The sequence below is a fragment of the Taudactylus pleione genome, unplaced genomic scaffold, assembly GCF_031769625.1.
Source record: "Taudactylus pleione unplaced genomic scaffold, aTauple2 ptg000048l, whole genome shotgun sequence".
Lineage (NCBI taxonomy): Eukaryota > Metazoa > Chordata > Amphibia > Anura > Myobatrachidae > Taudactylus > Taudactylus pleione.
The window spans coordinates 919,229-939,389 of record NW_028284450.1 but is presented as its reverse complement, the minus strand read 5'-3'; the positions used below and the strand labels follow the sequence as shown (position 1 = coordinate 939,389).

The window sequence follows — 20,161 nt, the reverse complement described above, 5'->3', positions numbered from 1 at the left end:
TAAACATTTTGGTAAGTGCATCAATGATACCCGGACCTTGAACGTCTTCTGGGATTCCCCGGATACGTAGATTGTTGCGACGACCCCTGTTATCGAGGTCGTCTAATCTTCGCTGCATCATTGTCATCTCTTGTGCATGCGTAGAGACAACGTCCCGGATTTTTTGTTGGAAACAACTTACTTCTTCCATGTGTGTCTCTATGTCAGATACCCGGTGTGTGACGTGAGAAATGTCTTTTTGAAGGGTAGCAATTTCCGCTTTGACTGTAGCCCCAATTTTCCTATCGAGGTCTAGAAAGTCCTGTTTTGTGGGAAGAGAGCGCAGGTGCGCCAGGACATCAGCCATAGTGGTGTCTGCCATATCTCCTGAACTAGTATGAGTTGGTGACGCCATAAGTCCAGTATTATCAGACGATGTAGACGGGTTAGAATCAGAACGTGCATTCTCTCCAAAAGCACCACCGTCAGGAGTGAGGTAGCGAAAGAGGTTGAGTTGTGATGACGTATCTACGGTCTTCTTAGCACTAGGTGTCCGCACTGTCTTTGTTTCTCTTATCTTTATTTCTCTGATGGGAAAAACTAAGGGAAAACCACACACATAGAGAAAGGAAAAGGAGCAATCACAGCAGATATGTTGGTCAAAATTATTAATACATGTATAGCCTCAGGACATACATTCCCAGGATGTAATCACCACGTACCTCTCCCCATAGTATACGGGTGAGTCAGGGGATCATGGCCATATCGCCGCACACATGTCAGCGCATATAAACCAACATTTATCCCCACATAAATATGTGGGAGATTGAATAGTAATATTAGGCAATATAAAATATTAAAGAGAGCTGCTGTAAAATAAAGGAAAGTGACTTTTCTAAATAGGAAAGTGTGGAGTTACAAACGTGACCGCATGGGGGAGCTCCAAGCCCAGAAATGTTATAATATCAATATACACTCACTGCAATGATGGGCAATATATTGTAAGAAAAGAAAAACATATATATATTCCCCACAATACACTTATAGACAGTTGGGTATAGGAGTATAGGGTGTCAGAGGAAGCAGTAAGCTGATCAATAAGAGGAATATAATTTTTATATAAGCAGACTGGCTATACTTTCTGTATATCTTCTTCACTTGTGACAGTCAGTCACAGCCATTGCAGTGTTGACAGCGGGGGTGCGGATATCCCTTCACCTGAGAAGGATCATGCCGGGTGAATGTACACAGCAGTCCCAGTGATCGGAGGTGGATGTAGAGACTGCGGGAGGGCCGCTACAGCGCTCCCGCCGGCAGACACCACCAGACAAGCAGAGAGGATGCGGTAAGTAGGGGTGAGCGTTTACAAGCTCTATGGACTGTGGGAGTACCTCAAGTATTCAGCCGTTTTCCGCGGCGATGTTATAGGCGGCGGCGGGTGATGGCCAAAATCGAGGCCGCGGCTTTTGGCGCAGACCAGGCCTCAAGTCTTTGGGAGCTGATTTTAGGCCAGTGGGGTCCCCAACTACCCTATGGGAGGGTCCTTGAGGGACAGTGAGCCAGTGACTATAATGGTAAGTCGCCAATGTCCCTGTCTGGTGGCTATAATTAAGCTTTTTCTGGGCTATATAGCTGGAGCCCTCATGAACCACGTCCTTCCTATTTTGCAGTCAGGCCACGCCCCCCCGTAAGGTTTTTTTTTTCTATGGAATTTCATAGCTTTTTTAAATTGTATTAACTATCAGGGTTTGGATGAGCAAACCGGGCCACCTGCAGGGAGAAGAGCAACAAAGTGGTACTCTAATGCAGGTAGAAGAGGGGACAGCACACAGGAGGTTGGTTTGGGAGGTGCAGAATGCGAAACGGATGCAGGCGTGTGGGGTAGTGGCAGCAGCAGTGGTGCAGAGCAGTGGCTCACTGGTAGTGTGCATGCACCTGAGAGAATCAAATCAATAAGTCATAGATGGACGAATGCAGCAGAAAAAAAAAAAAAAAAACGTAGCCCCCTCAGAAAACAACCAGCCCGGGCTTTGGAGCCCTAGTACTGGTTGTGCTAAATACAGGGGACAAACGACATTGGGTCCCCTGCATTAAGCAGAACCAGCACCAGGCTTTTTAGAACTTGTCCTGGTTGCCAAAATACGGGGGACAAATGACGTAGTGGTCCCCCGTATGTAGCGCAACAAGCACAGGGCTCTGAGCCGGTCCTGGTTCTGGAAATACAGGGGTAAAAACTGCATAGAGCTCCCCCAGTATTTCTCAGAAGCAGCACCGGACTCCGTCTAGTGGGGGCGTGATGCCACAGCCAGGGGAGCCCTTTCACTGGGCCCCCCAGCCGCAGCATCACCCCTGACTGCTAGTCAGCCCAGGCCGGGGATCCCTGGGGAGTTGGGGTCCCCCCTCAGGGCACCCCAGGCCCAGGCTGATAGCCCGGGGCTATCCCCAGCACCCCTGGGCGGTGGGTGCCGGGTTGATTATGTATAGTGTGGTGCATAAGAAAATATAAATATTGTCTTTTGCAGTAGTACTACAGGTTCCAGAAAGCCTCTCCTGCATGCTGGTACTTAGAGAACCACAAGTACCAGCAGGAGGGGCATTAAGGGCCTACTGGCACCTATAGTACCCCTGCAAAAGAAATATTAAAATAAAACAAACAGACACAGTTTTTTAAAGTATTTTATTATGCCGCACCTTCACCTGGAGGGCGACGGTCTTTAAGCTCTTTTACATGGCCGTCGCCCATCCAGGGCTTCTACAGCGTCTTCACCTGGAGCGCGGCGGCCATTAAGCTCTTTTGCGTGGCCGCCGCCCAGCCAGGGCTTCCCGGCGTCGTCTTGCTTCAGCTGGTCTCTCCAGCTCCCCGGCCGACGGACTGAATGGATGGAGCACGCACTGGCTCTATTTAAGCCAGCCGAGGCGATAACGTCACGAGCCGTGATTGGCTCGCGGCGGCCATCTTTGAATCTCAAAAATGGCGCTGAGGCGCCATTTTTGAATGGGGTATGGAGTGCTGGGCTGGATGCCGACCGCTGGGAGCTCACCTCCCGGCACTCCAGCATGTATGCGCCGGAGGACTGTCTTGCGCTACAGCCCCCAGGCCACCTCCAGAGACGGCATGGCTTTGTGCTGGCTGCTGGGGAACGGGAGCCGCGCTCCCGGCGCCCCAGGGCAGCAAGAAGCCGCTGCAGGTGGGACAAGTGTCCTGGACTGCAGGGCTAAGTGCCACATGTAGGGGGGACCAGGCTAGCCGGCTCCCTGCGTGGCGCTGTTTAACTGGGGGCCGGGAGCTTAGCTCCCGGCGCCTCATCTCTACAACACAGTGTGGCCGGCAGTTAACCCTCGGTGCGCTGCACCGAGGGGAGAACTGCGATAGCTGCACGCTGGGGGGTTGGGAGCGCTAGCTCCCGATACCCCAGCACGAAGGAGAGGCCACACACTGGGAGACCGGAGAATCCGGCTCCCTGTGCAGCACGGCAGTAGGGCTGGCCAGGATAGCTGGTAAACAGGGGGACCGGGCTAGCCGGCTCCCTGTGCAGCTCTAGATGGTGCGCTGACGCTGAGGCCGGGAATGTTGCTCCCAGTGCCCCAGCAGCATGGCAAATAGTGGGAGCAGCACTGCCCGTCTCCGATGGAGACCTTCTGCAGTGCTGTGTGCTACGTGGTCCGTAACTGGACTATACCTCTCGCAGACACAGTCAGATGGCTGACTGGCTGAACGACCTGTCACTCAACTTCTGCTGCCTTACTTACTGGTCTGAGCCAACGTTGTTTACGCCCTCTGCTGGAAGCACCTACTGTGGCTGCGCAACAAGTTGAAAAGTCCTATCTTTATAATGGTGCATTCTTGAGGTAACAGTTTAAAAGCTGTAACTTTCTAATTTACCTGAACCCCAAAAGCACATACCCTGGCACAATAGCTACCTAATAAAACAAACACCAAGTCTAAATTCCACCCCTACCCTGAGTTTTGCCTTCCCAAAAAACCCCATAGACTATAGCAGAAAAGTTGTCCTAATTGAGAATGTCAGAAAAAACTGACAGTTGGAGCTTTAGATTACTCCCATGTCCTCATTTTTTATGTGTGCCCTGAAATTTGGCATGCAGTACCCAGTGACAGTTCTACCCGTCCGTGCCCAATTTCAACTCTGTACCTCCTATAGCTTTAGAGGTGTAGCATGCATATATATATATTTATATATATATATATATATATATATCCACTTTTGATCCAGTCTCCTAGATAGGAGCACTCACCAATAACAGCAATAAAAGTCTCTAATGAATCCAGAAAAGTGTCATCATTTAATCTTCAAAATTGAAAAATGTTGTCCACAATAGGCCATATATTCAGTATTGTCGATGTTTCGGTTCAAAATATGAACCTTTCTCAAGACTGGCACAAAATGTACATCATACTCATAGTGCTAAACGCACACACTTATGTATTACATCCGAGTCATCTGTATACCATACATAGCCGTGAGGGATCTAAGTCACTGGCGTTCTTCCGGGACAACAGGGTGCACTAATGTATATATATATAATACTGCATGGACACTCCGTACACAGGCCCTGATTCAGAGCCGGACACTCTGACAGAGCGCTCGCTCTGAATCAGGGCCGGCCTTCTCTTTTTTTTTTTAGAGCGGCCTCCTGGCTGCTTGCATAGCTGTGGGTGACCACCCACAGCTATAGCGAGCGGCCAAAAAGATGGTCGCGATGGTCAAGACCATCGCGACCATCGGGCTTGCAACGAGACCCTTGCGGTAGGGTCTCGTTGCCCCAAGCCCTGGAGTGCTTTCGGCTCTATCAGAGCCGGAGGCGCTCCCACTGACATCACTTGTGATGTCAGTGGGGCCGGCCCCAGATGGTAGGCGTTCCCATAGGAACGCCTCCGTCTGGGCAGCCATGCCCCCAGCACGCCCACCAAAGGGGGTGTGCTGTCACTCGTCATCGACAGCACGCCCCCTTTGGTACGAGACCCCTGTCGTGCACATGCGCACTGGGCCAACATCAACCCACTTGCGAGCGCTCAGCACTTGTGAGCGGGTCTGAATCAGGCCCACAGTCATTTTTAAATCACATTGTCTATCTAGCACATTTTCTACATCTTTATTTTACATCACAGGTGTTAAAGTGATTGAATAAAAGTTTTATGGACTTGTTTTCTTCTATGTGCACCATGTAAGACATCTTTTTCTTTCCTCTTTTATTTGTTCTATATCCTCTGCTGTCGAAGAACATTATGGTTATGTTCAGGGCAGTGGATCAAAAGTCCTAGAATAGCTTAAAGTAGCTTCCTTTTAAATGTTGGATCTCCTTTTGGGAAACAAATTAATGAAATGATCCGAAGAAGTTCAAAGAATAAGTTATGACAACTATGTCTAGCTGGAAGTCTGTTTTTCTCTCCTCTTCCAGTTAGCAGTTTACAGAAGTGGAAAATATTTTCCTGGAAGACAATACAAGAGAACATTCCACGGTAATACAACTCAACATCCTTTTTGTCCAATTCGAGGAAAGGAGGGAAGCAGTCCAGAAATGAGCAATGATTATTTAAACATACGTTATCGTGTCTTTCTTGTAGGTTGCAGAATCAAAAAGTTTGCGGACAGGTGGCTTTCAGTTGTTCGGTATCAGTGGGTGCAGGATCTTATAACCAGTTATAAAATAGAATTTATGGGGACACCAAGCAAAGATGTATTTGTTTTTGAGGTCCAGAACTAAATAAACTATTAATCTCCAGCATTCAAATGCTACTAGACAAACAGGTGATATTGGTGGCTCAATAAAAAGATTTCTCTCTTAATATGGAAGACCCTTCTTAGTACAGAACAGTATAAATCATAGATGCCTGAACAGTTTTATAAAGATTCAGCATTTCAAAATTGAGTCCACAACCTTGCTCCTCCAAAGCGGCGTTGAAAGGAGATTTTCTGAAATCTGGATTTTCAAGATACATATCTCCATGTACTGAATGCTCCCCGCCCCAATATTCTGAAACCTCATTTTATATATGTACCTGCCGACCTTTCTACTGCGTAAAGAATGTTTACAAAAGTATTGGTGGTCTTGATGGTAGCATTGAGGAAGTAAGACATAGTTCTGCCCTATTTGGACAACGTACTCATAATAGGTGACTCAAGACACACCTCTTAGGTGACCAGTTATCCATTCGTTATTTAGTTAAAAAAAAAAAAAAATTACATAAAAATGTCAGTCAGTCCTGTCCCAGTATTTTAAATTTTTAGGATTTTATATAGACTATAAAACAGTTGTGGCATCTACTTTCTTAGATAGCATTAAAAAAATTCAGTCACTACAATTGTCGCAAGAAGTCTTTAGTAAGGGTATTCTTAAGAGTCATGGTGTTGTTTTCTTCAGCTATCGTCATTCAACCATGTGCAGTCTGGCACCTGTGGAAATTGCAGGAAGAAATGCTCAATCTTTGGGTACTCAATCCCATCATCTTGGATTAGGTGATACAATTATCACAACAGACCCAGAAGACTAGCACTTGGTGGCAAGATTTGGAATTGGAAGAGAGTTCTCGGGGCCACAGTGCATAGGATTGACCACATATTCAAACCTAAGCAGCAGTCCAGCTTATTTTTTCTTTTGATAACAAAGAAACCTATGAAGCTATTTCAGACAACTTTACAGTGGTGGCATTTTTGAACAAGCAGGGAGGCACAAAAAACTGACAGATGATGGATATATATCATACTTTCTGATGTGGGCAGAATATAACTTTAATATTTTTAACAGCCCTACATGTGGCAGGCAGAAAACTGCTTAGTGGACATCCTTAGTCGCAACCGGATTAAACCAGGCAACTGGGGAGATGGACCAGGAAGTTTTTCAGCAACTGGTCCCTCAGTTGGACCTGATGGCGTCCGGTCACAACACAAAGGTGAAAAGCTTTTTATTTCACTACAAGGACTTTGGGGAAGGTAATATAGGTTTACTGACAATTCCAAGAGTGTTCAAACTTTGTTACATGTATCTTCCATTTCCGCTGATCGTGAGAATTCTAAAAAAAAGTTTATAGCAATTCTGCCGTTTTGCCCTCGAAGGTCATGGCTCGCAACAACAAAGCTTAAGAAAAGCCTTGACCTCTACCTACTTGTCCAGATATGAAAAAAAAAAATAATAATAATAATCCTTCCAAGCTTGTTATAATCTATGGAAGACATTCACATGTTGGTGTGACCGGTACCAGTTCTATGCAAACGTTTCTCAAATTCTAGATTTTCTGCAAGACTGTAAGATTGTCTGCATACAGTTCTAGTACGTAGCACACTGAAAGTACAAGAATCAGATTTAAGTGTGCTTCTTGAAATTATTCCCTGTTAACTTAGTAGAGGTTTTTTTAGGCTACTAAGAATTCATCCATGTCTTAAGTCATTTGTAGCACCATGGAATCTAAACTTGATACTAAAGATACAGAAGAACATTTTGAGCCCTTGCAACTAGCATATTTAAAGATGCTTACACTGAAGGTAATTTTTTTTCTGGTTGCAATAACATAACAATAGGAGAGCTGCAGGCCCTATGGCAAGGGTTCCCAACCACGATCCTCAAGGCACACTAACAGTCCAGATTTTAGGGATAGCCATACTTGAGCACAAGTGACTTAATTAGGACCTCAGTTATTTTGATTAAACCATCTGTGCACAATCATGGATATCACTAAAACCAGGACCGTTAGTGTGCCTTGAGGATTGAGGTTGGGAATCACTGCCCTATGGCATAAATAATACTTTCTTAATATCTATTCAGAGTGGTGCAAAGAACAAACACTCAATTTTTGCCAAAAGTGATTTCTAAATGTCATGTGACTCGGGAAATTGTCCTATCCACTTTATATATACTCAACCAAGTATGTACAAGAGAAGAGCCTGCACACTCTGGATTTTTTTAATAGACATTTCTAAACCGCTCTCGAAAAGTAAGCAGATTGGAAAGATAGAGGACTGTTTGCTTCTTCCTGATGATCCACAGAAAGGTCAGGCTCTTGCAAAAAATACCCTCACATTCAGGGCTGTCACAACATATTGGGCTCACAGAGCATAGGCATCAACAGAAGACTTATGAAAACCTTCAGATTGTAAGCTCCTTTGAGTAGGACCCTCTTTCCTCCTGTTCTCATTACCTACATAGCACACCAGCTACCCTCCACATCTCCTCCTTGAGCTCTCTGCCCCTGGACACCACCACTTTGTTGTTTTTGTACCTCTATCTGTGACGCCAAACCTGTACCCACGCTAATGGGTACAGGTTACATTACGCTGCATAGTCTTATTCCAATAGCTGTGTTGTGAGTTGAAGTGTTGTTACTATTTTGCTGTATTGTACTGTTCTACCTTGTAATATCTTATTGTTGCTCTCTGTATGGCACTGCGGAACACTTGTGGCACCCTATAAATACAATTTTATATTAATTATGCAAAACAGCAGATTGGTCGTCTTGTTATAAGATATAATCACCTTGATGTCTAGAAATCAGAAAATATGCAATTTAGATAAAATATCCTTCAGGTCATAAATCAACAAATGTACCATACATAGGCAAGTCATGTGCTTGATTCATATGCTGCCCCTTCCCCCATACGTAACTGCTTTGGCACATCCCAACAGTCTTGGCAGCCATGAAATCTGAAAAATAAATGAGTAAATGATGTTCTCACCTGATCATTTATTTTCTTTGAAGAACTCCATAGCAGACCAATCTATCTCTTCCTTGTATGTTGTTTATATTTTCCAGACCAGCTTGGACATAAGACAGGGAAGGTAAATAGCAGCCAAGTACCTAGTTTAAATCTACAGCTGTCTGGCCATCATCTCCCCCAGCAAAGCTGCACGCACCCTCCCCATGAAGTGCAGCCTATCCCTTCTGTAGAGCTTTTGAGAGAGAATGTGTCCCAGTTTTCCAAAACCCCACGGCAATCCTTCATATACAGGTTGAGTCTCCCATATCCAAAATGCTTGGGTCCAGGGGTATTTTGGATAACTGAATATTCCGTATTTTGGAATATTTGCATAACCTAATGAAATATCTTGGGAATGGGACCCAAATATACACACAGAAGGCATTTGTGTTATGCACCTTATACACACAGCCTGCAGGTAATTGTATACAATATTTTCAATAATTTTGTGTTTTCAAACATAGGCCCTCATTCAGAGCCGGACGCTCTGAGCAGAGCGCTCGCTCTGAATGAGGGCCGTCCTCCATAAAAATGGAGCGTCCTCCTGGACGCTCGTATAGCTGTGGGTCACCACCCACAGCACATACGAGCGTGCAGGATGATGGTCGCGATGGTCTTGACCATCGCCAGTGCGACCAGAAGCCTGTGGTCGGGTTTTTCGACCACAAGCCCTGGAGTGATTTTGACTCTATCAGAGCCAAAATCACTCCCACTGACATCACTAGTGATGTCAGTGGGGCCGGCTTCTGACGGTAGGCGTTCCCTTGGGAACGCCTCCGTCTGGCAGGCACGCCCACCAAAGGGGGCGTGCTGTCAATCAACATCGACAGCACGCCCCCTTTGATCAGACACAACGAGCGAAGGAAAGTCCTTCGCTCGTCGCGTCTGGCGCATGCGCACGACGGACCTCCCTCCGTCGTGCACATGCGCAGTGCACACCATCGACCCACTTGTGAGCGGACAGCCGCTTGCGAGTGGGTCTGAATGAGGCCCAAAGTTTGTGTACATACATGAAATTCATTTGTTTCATATACACCTTATACACACAGCCTGAAGGTAATTTAATATATTTTAATAATTTGTGCCTTAGACAAATTTTGTGTACATTGAACCATCAAAAATCAAAGGTTTCATTATCCGTATTTTTAAATATTTGGATATGGGAGACTCAACCTGTACCAATTTCTAAGGCACTTACTAATCCTGCTGTCTTTCAGGTGTAGTAGGTGACCGAGATTATTTAGTAAAATACCACCTTGTGGGGCCAAGCTGCAAGTTTCCAACCCAGTTTTCATTTTGTGGACCATCTAACTTGGTCATTGGTACGACATGCACAATGAGTGCTGGGTCCTCCCCAGTATATGCTCTAAAATTCTGTATGGTATTCATTTAATGTTAGCGCACCAATAGACTACATTAAAACTATTTTAAAATATTACTTGTAGCTTTAAGCATGGTTCAGTGTTGATTAAGATGCCAGTGCACTCCACATATGTTGTATACACTAATAATAGCAGCAGGTGTGCTATATTCCCACCTAGCTTTGCTGTGCTTCCTACTGCTTCGTGATGGGATAAGCCTTGTACAGATGTGTCCTCATACACTATTACTGCAGTTACGTCAAACAGCCCCTCTTGGCGCGCCAGGTCCCGTGCAGCTCTGCTAGTGCTGAGCGACTTTTTCTCCCGAAAATGGGTCTTAGTTGCAATGTGATGCGACTGAGGTAACAAGACTGCAGTGATTAATTTGATATGTGACACTTGTACATCAGTGTGCGATTGAGTAAGAATCTGTATACGAAGTGCTACAATGCAGCATGTTTCCACGCTTCCTATACAGCTTTTTTTTGTGCTTCGTATACAGATTCTGTCGCACACAGATATACAAGTGTCGCATAGCAAATGAATCGGTGCAGTCTTGTGGTGCATCCAAGTGCGACTTTTATGGGCAAAAAAGACTCTGCTCACTTGCACCAAGCATCTCATGCCGCATTGCGTATTAAAGCTAGGTGTATAAAAAGAAATCAACAAGTAGCAGTAACAGCAGTTTTGTATATGAAATGTTGTGTTTAAAGTTTAGCACACCTGCTTTCCAACTTTTGAACTACAGACGCATCAGTGCATGAAAAACTCGAATGAATGGAGTCTTGTTAATTTCATGACCACCTCATCAAAGCAGCATCTTTTCAAAAGGTTTTCTTTTTCATCCATCTGGGGGATGCCATTAACTCTGGTTTATGTATAGTGAGCTGTAGAGTTGGGCACTAACTATTTAAGATTGGCTCCTGCCCCCTATATAACCCCTCCACTTCCACTAGAACCTCAGTCTTGTTTTTAGTGCCTTGGAGTAAGGCACTAGCTAGGTCCCAGCTTTTTAGTTAGGTTCAATTTCTTTATTTTTCTGTATTGGTTTGAGTGCTTAGTTCCTGGTAACCGGCAACAAGCACTAGCAGAATAGGAGTTAGATAGAATAGAGGTTTTTGTGAACACTGTATCCCACTCTAAAGACTGCCTCTGGGAGAGTCTCCAAACTTCATAGTCCCTGGGACTCTCTCCATACCAGACACACATCTGAGGGAGCCGCTGGCAAGAAGATAACCTGGATACATTTTACATGTAAAACCTTGTTTGCTGTATTTACTGCTTCCCGTCACGCTGTGTTAGCAGAGCAGCAGGGCATGTTACTACTCACGTGGCTGCAGCTGTACACAGCATGCTGACAACTTTTGGCTCTCCCATGACACGGCAACACTACACGTGTAGGCGCTCCGTTGATGCTGTCCTCTCTGTGAGCCGCTGTACAGGCAAGAGGGAGACACCGGTGGCTAGGAAACCCCTATGATGATGCCAGGCGTCCTGAATGAAGCAGGACGCCGATGACTCCCCCGGGCCACTCCGTCATGCTTTTTGAGTGACAGCAGGCTCTTGGGGCTTCATAGACACGCCCCAAACACTATTTTTCGGGGTGTTTGAGTGTTGCTGGAGTTCTGCTAGGCTGGGACTGACTGCAAAAACTACAGGGGGATGGCTGTCTTTTATCAGATAAGCAGTAAACTAGGATTATTACTTTGGGTATTAACCTGGTGATTATATGTTGGTCTTATAACATTGTTATGTGTATATAAGCTTTTTTACTGCACTATTTCTTAGGAATTTAGGCAATAACACACATTATTTTGTACTGAAGATTCTTTGTTTGACTTCAAGTCCGGTTATTTTACATTTAAATAGATAGCAGGTATTGTTGTTCTGGTTAAAAAGCAAAAACAAAACCTTTCTTTGGTTCTTTTCTATGAAAACAGTTTTACACGTTTTCCAGAGGAATTTAGGTAGCTATTTGTATTTGTTAGAATTGTCTTTCTCTCTCAATATGGAGAAGCCAGACAAGGGTTTCATAAACGGGGATTAGTCACTTTTTATACTTGTACAAAATGTGATGATAAGCTACCAAAAGGTTGTACGGAACCAGGGTCACTGCTGGTTCTTCACAGGGAGATTCATTACCGGGAAATTTGGCAGAGCAATCGGTGATGTCTGATTGGACCAGGTCTATGGCTGAGGCCATATGTGAATTACGTCACTCTCCAGGCAAATTATATGGTGCCCTGTGCTCAAATTCTTAGTTTGAAAGCAACTAACTATGGCCCTCATTCAGAGCCGTTCGCTATTTGCGTTCGTTCGTTCAAAAACAAGGTGTGGCTATTCAAATTATCCGTTCGCACATTGCAGTCTGTTCACACCTCTAAGTCTGAACGAGCGAGCAAAACATACGCTCGTTTATTTGTTAAAAACGCCCCCTGGCCGCTCACACCATACGTCATGTCCGCTATTTATTAGATTAATCGAGTACATCGAACAGGATATGAACTGCTCGCTATTCTTGTGGTTGGTTTTTTCTACCGCTATTTTGCGAGCAGTTCTGAGTTAAAAAAAACCAAGTGACGTGGTCAATGACGCTGCTGTATTAATTATGCACACCCATAAAACGCCCGTTTTTACCTTTAAGCACGCCTGCGTTCTGATCTCCACTCCCCGTTTTCAAGCACCTTCCCCTGTTACCACCCACATACGCCTCATTCTGTCACTCAAAATCAGCCGATCAGCTGGATCCACAGCACTCATCTTGCTTTTAATTCATCCAGCGGCTGGAGCCGCCACACTACAGACGTGCTTGGGCCAGAAGTTACTGGAGGACTTATTGCCCAGCAAGCCCTCCACGTCATATACACAGTGGTACTTGCCGTTTATGTTCGCAGCATTTGCTGGAGGTTTAGGAGAGCGTTTCATTCAGTGCTCCCGGTTTGTACAACCAGCGGCCACCACCGCATCCCGTGAGATCTACATCATACCCATTTGGATATCACTTGCTGTGACTTTGAGCATCTCCATGGGACCGTATGTATATTAATAGCGTGGCCACGCTTAGAGTATTCACCATTGGTTACATAGAGACCAATCCATTTCTTATATTTTATACATTGGAGCTGGGATGCCAGCACCCTTTTACTATTATCTTTTTATTATATATTTGTTTACGAATTGTGATTCCTATCTAGTTGACACTTATTTCCATTAGATTTGCCACTCAAACAGTTATTGGCATATCAATATATATTGTTATCTAGAGAAACAGTTACTTATTGGATTGTGATCATTTTTGATAATATGTGTATTCATTGGATATTAAATAGAGATTTTTATTTACCCAGTCTCCTATTCATTTTAATAGAGAGCAAAAATACAATCTATTTATTTGTATAGACATTTAGTATCACTCTCCACCTTGCGCAGTAGCTACATAGTTTGTTGCTTTCAGGTTGATAAAAATTTTTTGGTCTTAACTAGATCAAAGATTGCTACTAGCTAGCAGGTGGATTATTTTTGGTATTTATTTGGAGCGCTGGGTACTGTAGTTTAACTACACATACTTAAATCGTTGTTCACCCAAATTCCTAGTTTGTCTTATTCCTCGGTAGAGCCCAGTTGGGCTCAGGATATGGGATGACGTCTCCACTGAGACGGCAACGTCCCTAAATAAAATGCTAAGTCAGCAGGGGCCACAGCCTCTAAGAGACATTCAGGTCAGTTCTCAGTGGTTTTTCCTGGAGATGAGCCTTCAGCTGCAGCTTCCCAGGAAGAAGGGGAACTGCATTATGACTGGGAAGATACCTCAAACTGGGAGGATGACTCCTAGGTTTTATTACTTTCAGACCCAAGGCAGGGGAAGCTTTCAGGCCTTCCGGGGTATGCTTAGGGTTCCCATTAGAGGTATGGTGTCCACGGCACCCATTGCCCTGCTGCTAAGTCAGCAGGTCAATCCACATGACTGTCTCGGGACTGGAATCTGACCTCTGGTAGGAGCCCGCTTATTCAGAGTCCGGGAAACTTGGATTCAATCCAACCTGGATTTCTGGATAAGTGGACTGGTAACCAGGGGGGTTACATTTTAGATTTAGCGGGTTCTGTTTCAGAAAGATTTTCCACTTTCCCTGTGGATGGTTGCAGAAAGACTGCTCTCAGACGGCAATTCCTGCGATTTCTGATTCTAGAGTAATTGGTCCGGTACTCCAGCAAGGCCTGGGGTTTTAATGCAGTCTTTTCTTGGTAGACAATCCAGACGGGTCGTTTCGTCCCATTATCAAATTCAAGGGGTTAAATGTTTATCTGCACTTGGAAAGATTCAAAATGGAGTTCATAAGGTCAGTCATTGGTTACATGGAGGAAGGATAATTTCTGGCCTCCATAGATATCAACCATGCCTACCTCCATATTCCTATATGGATGGGTCATCAACATCTTCTTTGGTGTGCAGTGGGGCACAGGCATTTTCAGTTCCAGGCTTTGTCATTCAGTTTGTCCACTGCTCCTAGAGTCTTGTTATGGTGCTCATGATCTTACTATTCAGGAGTGTATGGGGGGGGGGGTCTCAATGTGTTGGCTTATCTGGATGATTTGTTGCTAAGGGCACTTTCAGTAGCCCTATTGCAACAACATATTCCGATTACCAGAAGCATGCTCCAGACATTCGGCTGGATCATCAATTTCCCAAATCGAATTTAAATCCATCTCGGAGGATGGTATTTTTGGGTCTTCTCTTCAACATCCAGTGTCAGAGTGTTTCTTCCGCAGCCAAAGATTTAGGATCTTCAATCTAGAATAAGGATCATTTTACAGATGCCTCATATCTATGTAGTTACTGGGAAAAATGTTGGCTTCATTCGAAGCCATTCCTTTCACCAGATTCCATGCCCGTCCACTGCGAAATCAATTGCTTCATCGATGAGTAACATCAGACCTTTGATTAAACAGACATGTTCAGATTATCTCTGCAGACCCCGTCAGTCACTCCTATGGTGGCTGCAGGATGTAAATCTGAACAGGGGTTGCCAGTTGTCAATAATAAATTTGATCAGTGTCACCACAGATGCCAGCCTAACATCCTGGGGGGGTGGTTCTAGACATGCACCTACAGGGTCTTTGGTCCGTTCAGGAAGCTTCTCTTTCCATCAACATACAGGAATTAAGGGCAATTCGGTATGCGTTGATTCAGGCTCAATCGCATCTAAGGAGTCTACCAGTGCGAATCCAATCAGACAATGCCACGGCAGTTGCTTATATAAACAAACATGGTGGCACACGCAGCTGGCGAACAATGAGGGAGGTTTCTGACATCCTTCATTGGGCAGAAAGTTGTATTCCAGCTATTTCGGCAGTTTACGTTCCAGGGGTGGACAACTGGGAGGCGGACTTCTTAAGTCGCCACAGTGTGCATCCATGGGAATGGGAATTACACCAGGAGGTGTTTGCGAAAATAGTTTCCATGTTGGGGTCTCCTGATATAGATCTAATGGCTTCCCATCTCATTAGGAAACTTCCAAGGTACGGATCTCTCCTGAGATCCTCCGGCATCTCTGGGGGATGCCATGACAGCTGCTTGGGTGTTACGGTTGGGATACATCTTTCCTCCTCTGGTAATGTTACCAAGGGTACTTCAGAGGATTCGATCAGTGGCATGGCCAGTCATTCTGGTGGCTCCAGACTGGACGCGCCGTCATTAGTAAGCAATTCTTCAGAACATGCTGGCATACGTTCCGTATCATCTGCCCCTGCATCCAGCTTTGTTACTTCAGGCTCCATGCTGTCACCCCAATTTGCCTCCCTTAGTTTTGACGGCATGGTTCTTGAATCCAATATCTTGAGGACCAAAGGGTTTTCAGAATCTGTTGTGAAAACCACAATCCAGTCACTTACCAGATTTATCATCGGACATGGAAGATATATATTTCTTGGTGTGAACAACACAAGTTTAAACCTGAAAGGTTTTGAGTGTCTCGTCTTGTCTCTTCTGCAAGATGGGTTGGTTAAGGGTCTTTGATTGTGATCATGTTTCAAAGAAAATTGGCCACCATTCCTGAGGTACAACCTTCTTGGGTTATTTCGCCGTTTCCTCATTGGGACTTGAATTTAGTTTTGCTGGCACTGCAAAAGGCACCTTTTGAGCCATTGGAATCTGTGTAATTGCGATATAGCTGTGTAATTGAGTATACGGAGATAAAAGATGAATAATAACTTTGCCTCAGTATAGGGCACTTCCACCTGGTGCCCTCTTGTTTGAGTCGTTCTGTTGGTACGACTGGTTGAGGTTTACAGAATAGGGAAATTATAAATCTTATTGCCAGCGCTTAGTGACAATTCTTCCCCCTACAAGGATGACCCCTATGGCCCCGCACTTTCTTTATAACCCCCACTCTGTTTCTTTAACTGGGTTCCTCCTGACATTCACCCATATTGCCAAACTGCTAATTTCATCTCCTTGTTATAGAGGCATTTACTAATTTCCAATTTTTCAACAGCCAACCCCTCCACTTTTCTCCCCTCCCTTACTCCATCCTGACACCCCTTTCCTTGTGCTCCTTTCTGTTCCCTCTACCCCCATTTACTTTTGTCTTATTGGTAATATATGTTTCTTATGCCTACTGATCAATACCACCGCTTGATTTGTTTGTTTTTGAGACTCTTAGAGGGTCTGATTCTTTCTTCCAGTTTTCATTACTCTAGTGTTGTATTGTTGTCATTTGCTGATTGCATTAATAAACGCTCATTGCAGAAAAAAAAACTTTTACAAGAGGGCTAAAGAAAAGCTAGAAGTAATAGTGGCATTAGGAATAAAAGGAAGTATACAAATACAGTAAGCAAATAATGCAGGAATGAAATGCTGGGTGGAAAGTCAGAGGGAGCTCTGTCTTGTGGGGCTCTGGACTCTTCTCTGAACTGACCCGATAAGATTGGACAACACAATTTGCATGTGATTTTGATTCCTCTTTTTCTACTTTTTTTTTTTTTCTATTTTATTAAGTTTGTCTGTAACTGATGTACATGCCATTCACATGTATATATAACTAGCAGTCACCAGGCCCATAGCAAAAGTTCTTTAATGTGTTCATAAGGGTGTAGCAGTGCATTTCTTCTGTCCTCTGAGGTGGCCCTAGCTCTGTTTTTCTGAGCACGAGCAATTGGTTCTCATCTGTGCTTTCCATTCCAGCACTGTGAAAGCACAAAATGAGCCTTGCTATGCTTGTGCTGGTTCCTGTGAATGCACGGAAGAGCAGTGTGAGGCCTCAGTAACCAATTCACATTTATCATTAGGCATTCCGCCACGCCTCTTACCGCCAGGCCACATACAGTAATAATGGTTTGGGCTTCCCATGAGAGTAGTTACAGCCCTGGAGTCGAGTTATCTCATTTGTTTATCTTTGGAAAATGAACTTTATTTTTATGTTTTCTGCAGACCACAGAAGAAGGCTGGGGTGAGGAGAACGATTTCAGTTGGGAAGAAGATGCCAGTACATGGTGATGATTTTGTCTAAGGGCCATCAGTCCATGTTATTTATACTAAAGATGCCAGTGGCTTTGCTGACTGAACAGAATTCAGCATGCTTAGTAGCCACACTGATTCTACGGAAATGTTTTGCTGGTTCATTTTCTTTTCTCACTATAGAACTGGTTACTCGGCTTACACTTTCTAGAAGACTAATATGTTTTAAGCTAGGGAATATGATTTTATTGAAAGATATTCCTCACCTGGTGAATGTCTTGTGCTGCTCATTATACAAAGGATATCTACATACTGGTTTTTACATTTTTTTTCTCTCTCTCAAAAGAAATTGGGTAAATGGTTTATTGTTTTGGAACACAAAAGGTGTTATCACCAAAACCTGCTGAGAACATCATAAGGATTCAGAGTTTAAGTAGATAAGCCAAAATGGCAGTGCGTCTCCTTGCTTAAGCAGAAATCTAGTTAGACATGAACCTTACATATTTATATTTGATCTGCTTCTACTCCCAAACTGATCATTTTCAGGTGATCTCTTGTTGGAGCAATATTTCACCATAACAGGATGTGAGGCAACCAAAAATGATCTGTCACCTGCAATATCCATTGTATCTGTTTAAATGCTTCAGAAAACAATTAAAGAAAAAATGTACACACATTTGTGGTAATTGAAGAGAAATGTCGTCTTTTGTGTATTTAAAGTGCCAAGATAACATTTATTACAGATACACACATTTGGTTTATTAAATGAAAATTGTCCATCTGTGATACAGGAACTCCTTTTTTTTCCCCCCACCCCTTAATGTAATAATGACACATATCAAGATTATGATCAGTTTTGAGGACTAAATTAAATACTAAATGCTAATTTATCAGTATGCAAATAAGCATCTACTAGTCAAGAGTGTAGACTTCTGGGCAAGTCCATTTTCATGGCGGCCCTCCGAGTCCATGCATTACTCACTGGGTTTTTAGAACATTTCTAGGGGTTCTACTGCTACAATATATTCACTTACAGAAGCCATATCTTGTATTTTGGCAGGATATTCTTTTCTAGTCCGCATGTAACAGTTGCCTCTATAGTGTTATTTGGAATTTGTGGTCCTGATTTGGTTGGTGCTGATAATGACCAAAGTATTAGTTGGAGAATTTGAATTGAATTTTGTGTATGCCAAATTATAAGAACATACCGTATACCTATAAGATGCCTGCAAATGACTGGGTCTGAAACTGTAGGTGGTGCAGCAACTACATGCTCCAGACGGGGTGAGGAGAGCAAGGAAGTGCCAGATCATAATAGACACTACATTTTGTGTTTGATCGGTTAGTGATATAGTTATTTGAGTTTGAGTTAGTGATATATATTTGAGTTTAATTCCTGATGGTCTCCACTAGTTATAAAATATGGTAACTAAAATGGTTCATAAAATACCTCATCCATATAACTGCTTGTTACAAGTAGATGTAGAATGATTTAAGAAAGATGTCAGCATATTCTTGTCTGTTCTCCTGACATCATAGCTCCTACAATGGACAACCAAACTGATTTGATGTGCTAGCACCTTATTCCCAGGCTTTGGCTAATAACACGCAAATCAATAAAATTGTAACAAAAAAATTACATTTCAGCTTCATTCTATCTGAAACATTTGTAATGATTACACACAGATAAAATTATTTTGAATTATGTTTTTTTTTGCATGTAGTGAGTATCCAGATAGAGCACACGTCAAGTGATTTTAAAATTATTTATTTGATGGCGACACAACATACTGTTGGGAATAAGCGATTGCTTAAAACATATTGAAATTGTAAAATGAAACAGTTGAAAGCCATTTGGGAGACCGTTCTGTTAAAAAAAAAAAAACAACATGTAGATCACATTGGGCAAATCTTGACATCTAGGGGAATATTTACTAAACTGTGGCTTTTGTCCGGTGTATTTAAAACCGCGATACTATTAAGTGAAAAAAAAAAACACCTGTAGTGGTAGTTTTTTTTTTTTTTTAATTCTGTGGGCAAAAACACCAATAACACTGTAGAGCAAAAAATTACTTCTAATTTGTTTCCTTTCTAAAAATACTTTTTGGCTATATTTGGGGTCAAGAAATATGAATATAACTACAGAATGCTTTTGTTGGCTCTAGTTTTTGAGCTACACTACATGTGCTATATGTACTTCAGTAATATAGGGGTCTATATACTAAGCCTTGGATGGAGATAAAGTACCAACCAGCTCGTAACTGTCATTTTTCAAACACAGCCTGTGACGTGGCAGTTAGGAGCTGATTGGCTGTTTCTTAAAGTGAACTAAGATGATCGCCAACCAAGGCTTAGTAAATAAACCCCATAGTCATAGTGGAAAGCAAATTTTAAAATAACCTGATTATATACTTATACCTGAGTATAAGTAAAAGTTGTTTCAATTCAATCAATCGCAAATAAGAACACAAAACGAAAAAATGTACAGCAACCGAAAGTACTATGTCAAATAGTGAGAGCTCTGCTTGTCACTTGTACTCCTCTTCTGGGGTATCTCTGGTCACTGTCCAACAATAGTCTGTGAGCATAGAAGTGTTCCACCAACACTGATATTTCTACTTCAGGGTCCATAGGGTATCCACAGGATACCTTGGGGTATA

At 43.4% G+C, this 20,161-nt stretch overlaps 1 protein-coding gene across 1 annotated transcript in view; it reads left to right on the top strand.

Moving 5' to 3' along the window:
• The window catches only part of SCYL3 (SCY1 like pseudokinase 3), a 121,177-nt gene extending 102,056 nt beyond the window's left edge, over positions 1-19,121 (top strand). Inside the window, exon 12 of the mRNA XM_088460531.1 lies at positions 17,475-19,121. Coding sequence (XP_088316657.1) covers positions 17,475-17,540 — 66 coding nt within the window. The 3' untranslated portion in view covers positions 17,541-19,121. The remainder of the gene's footprint in view (positions 1-17,474) is intronic.
• Positions 19,122-20,161: the final 1,040 nt, after the last annotated feature.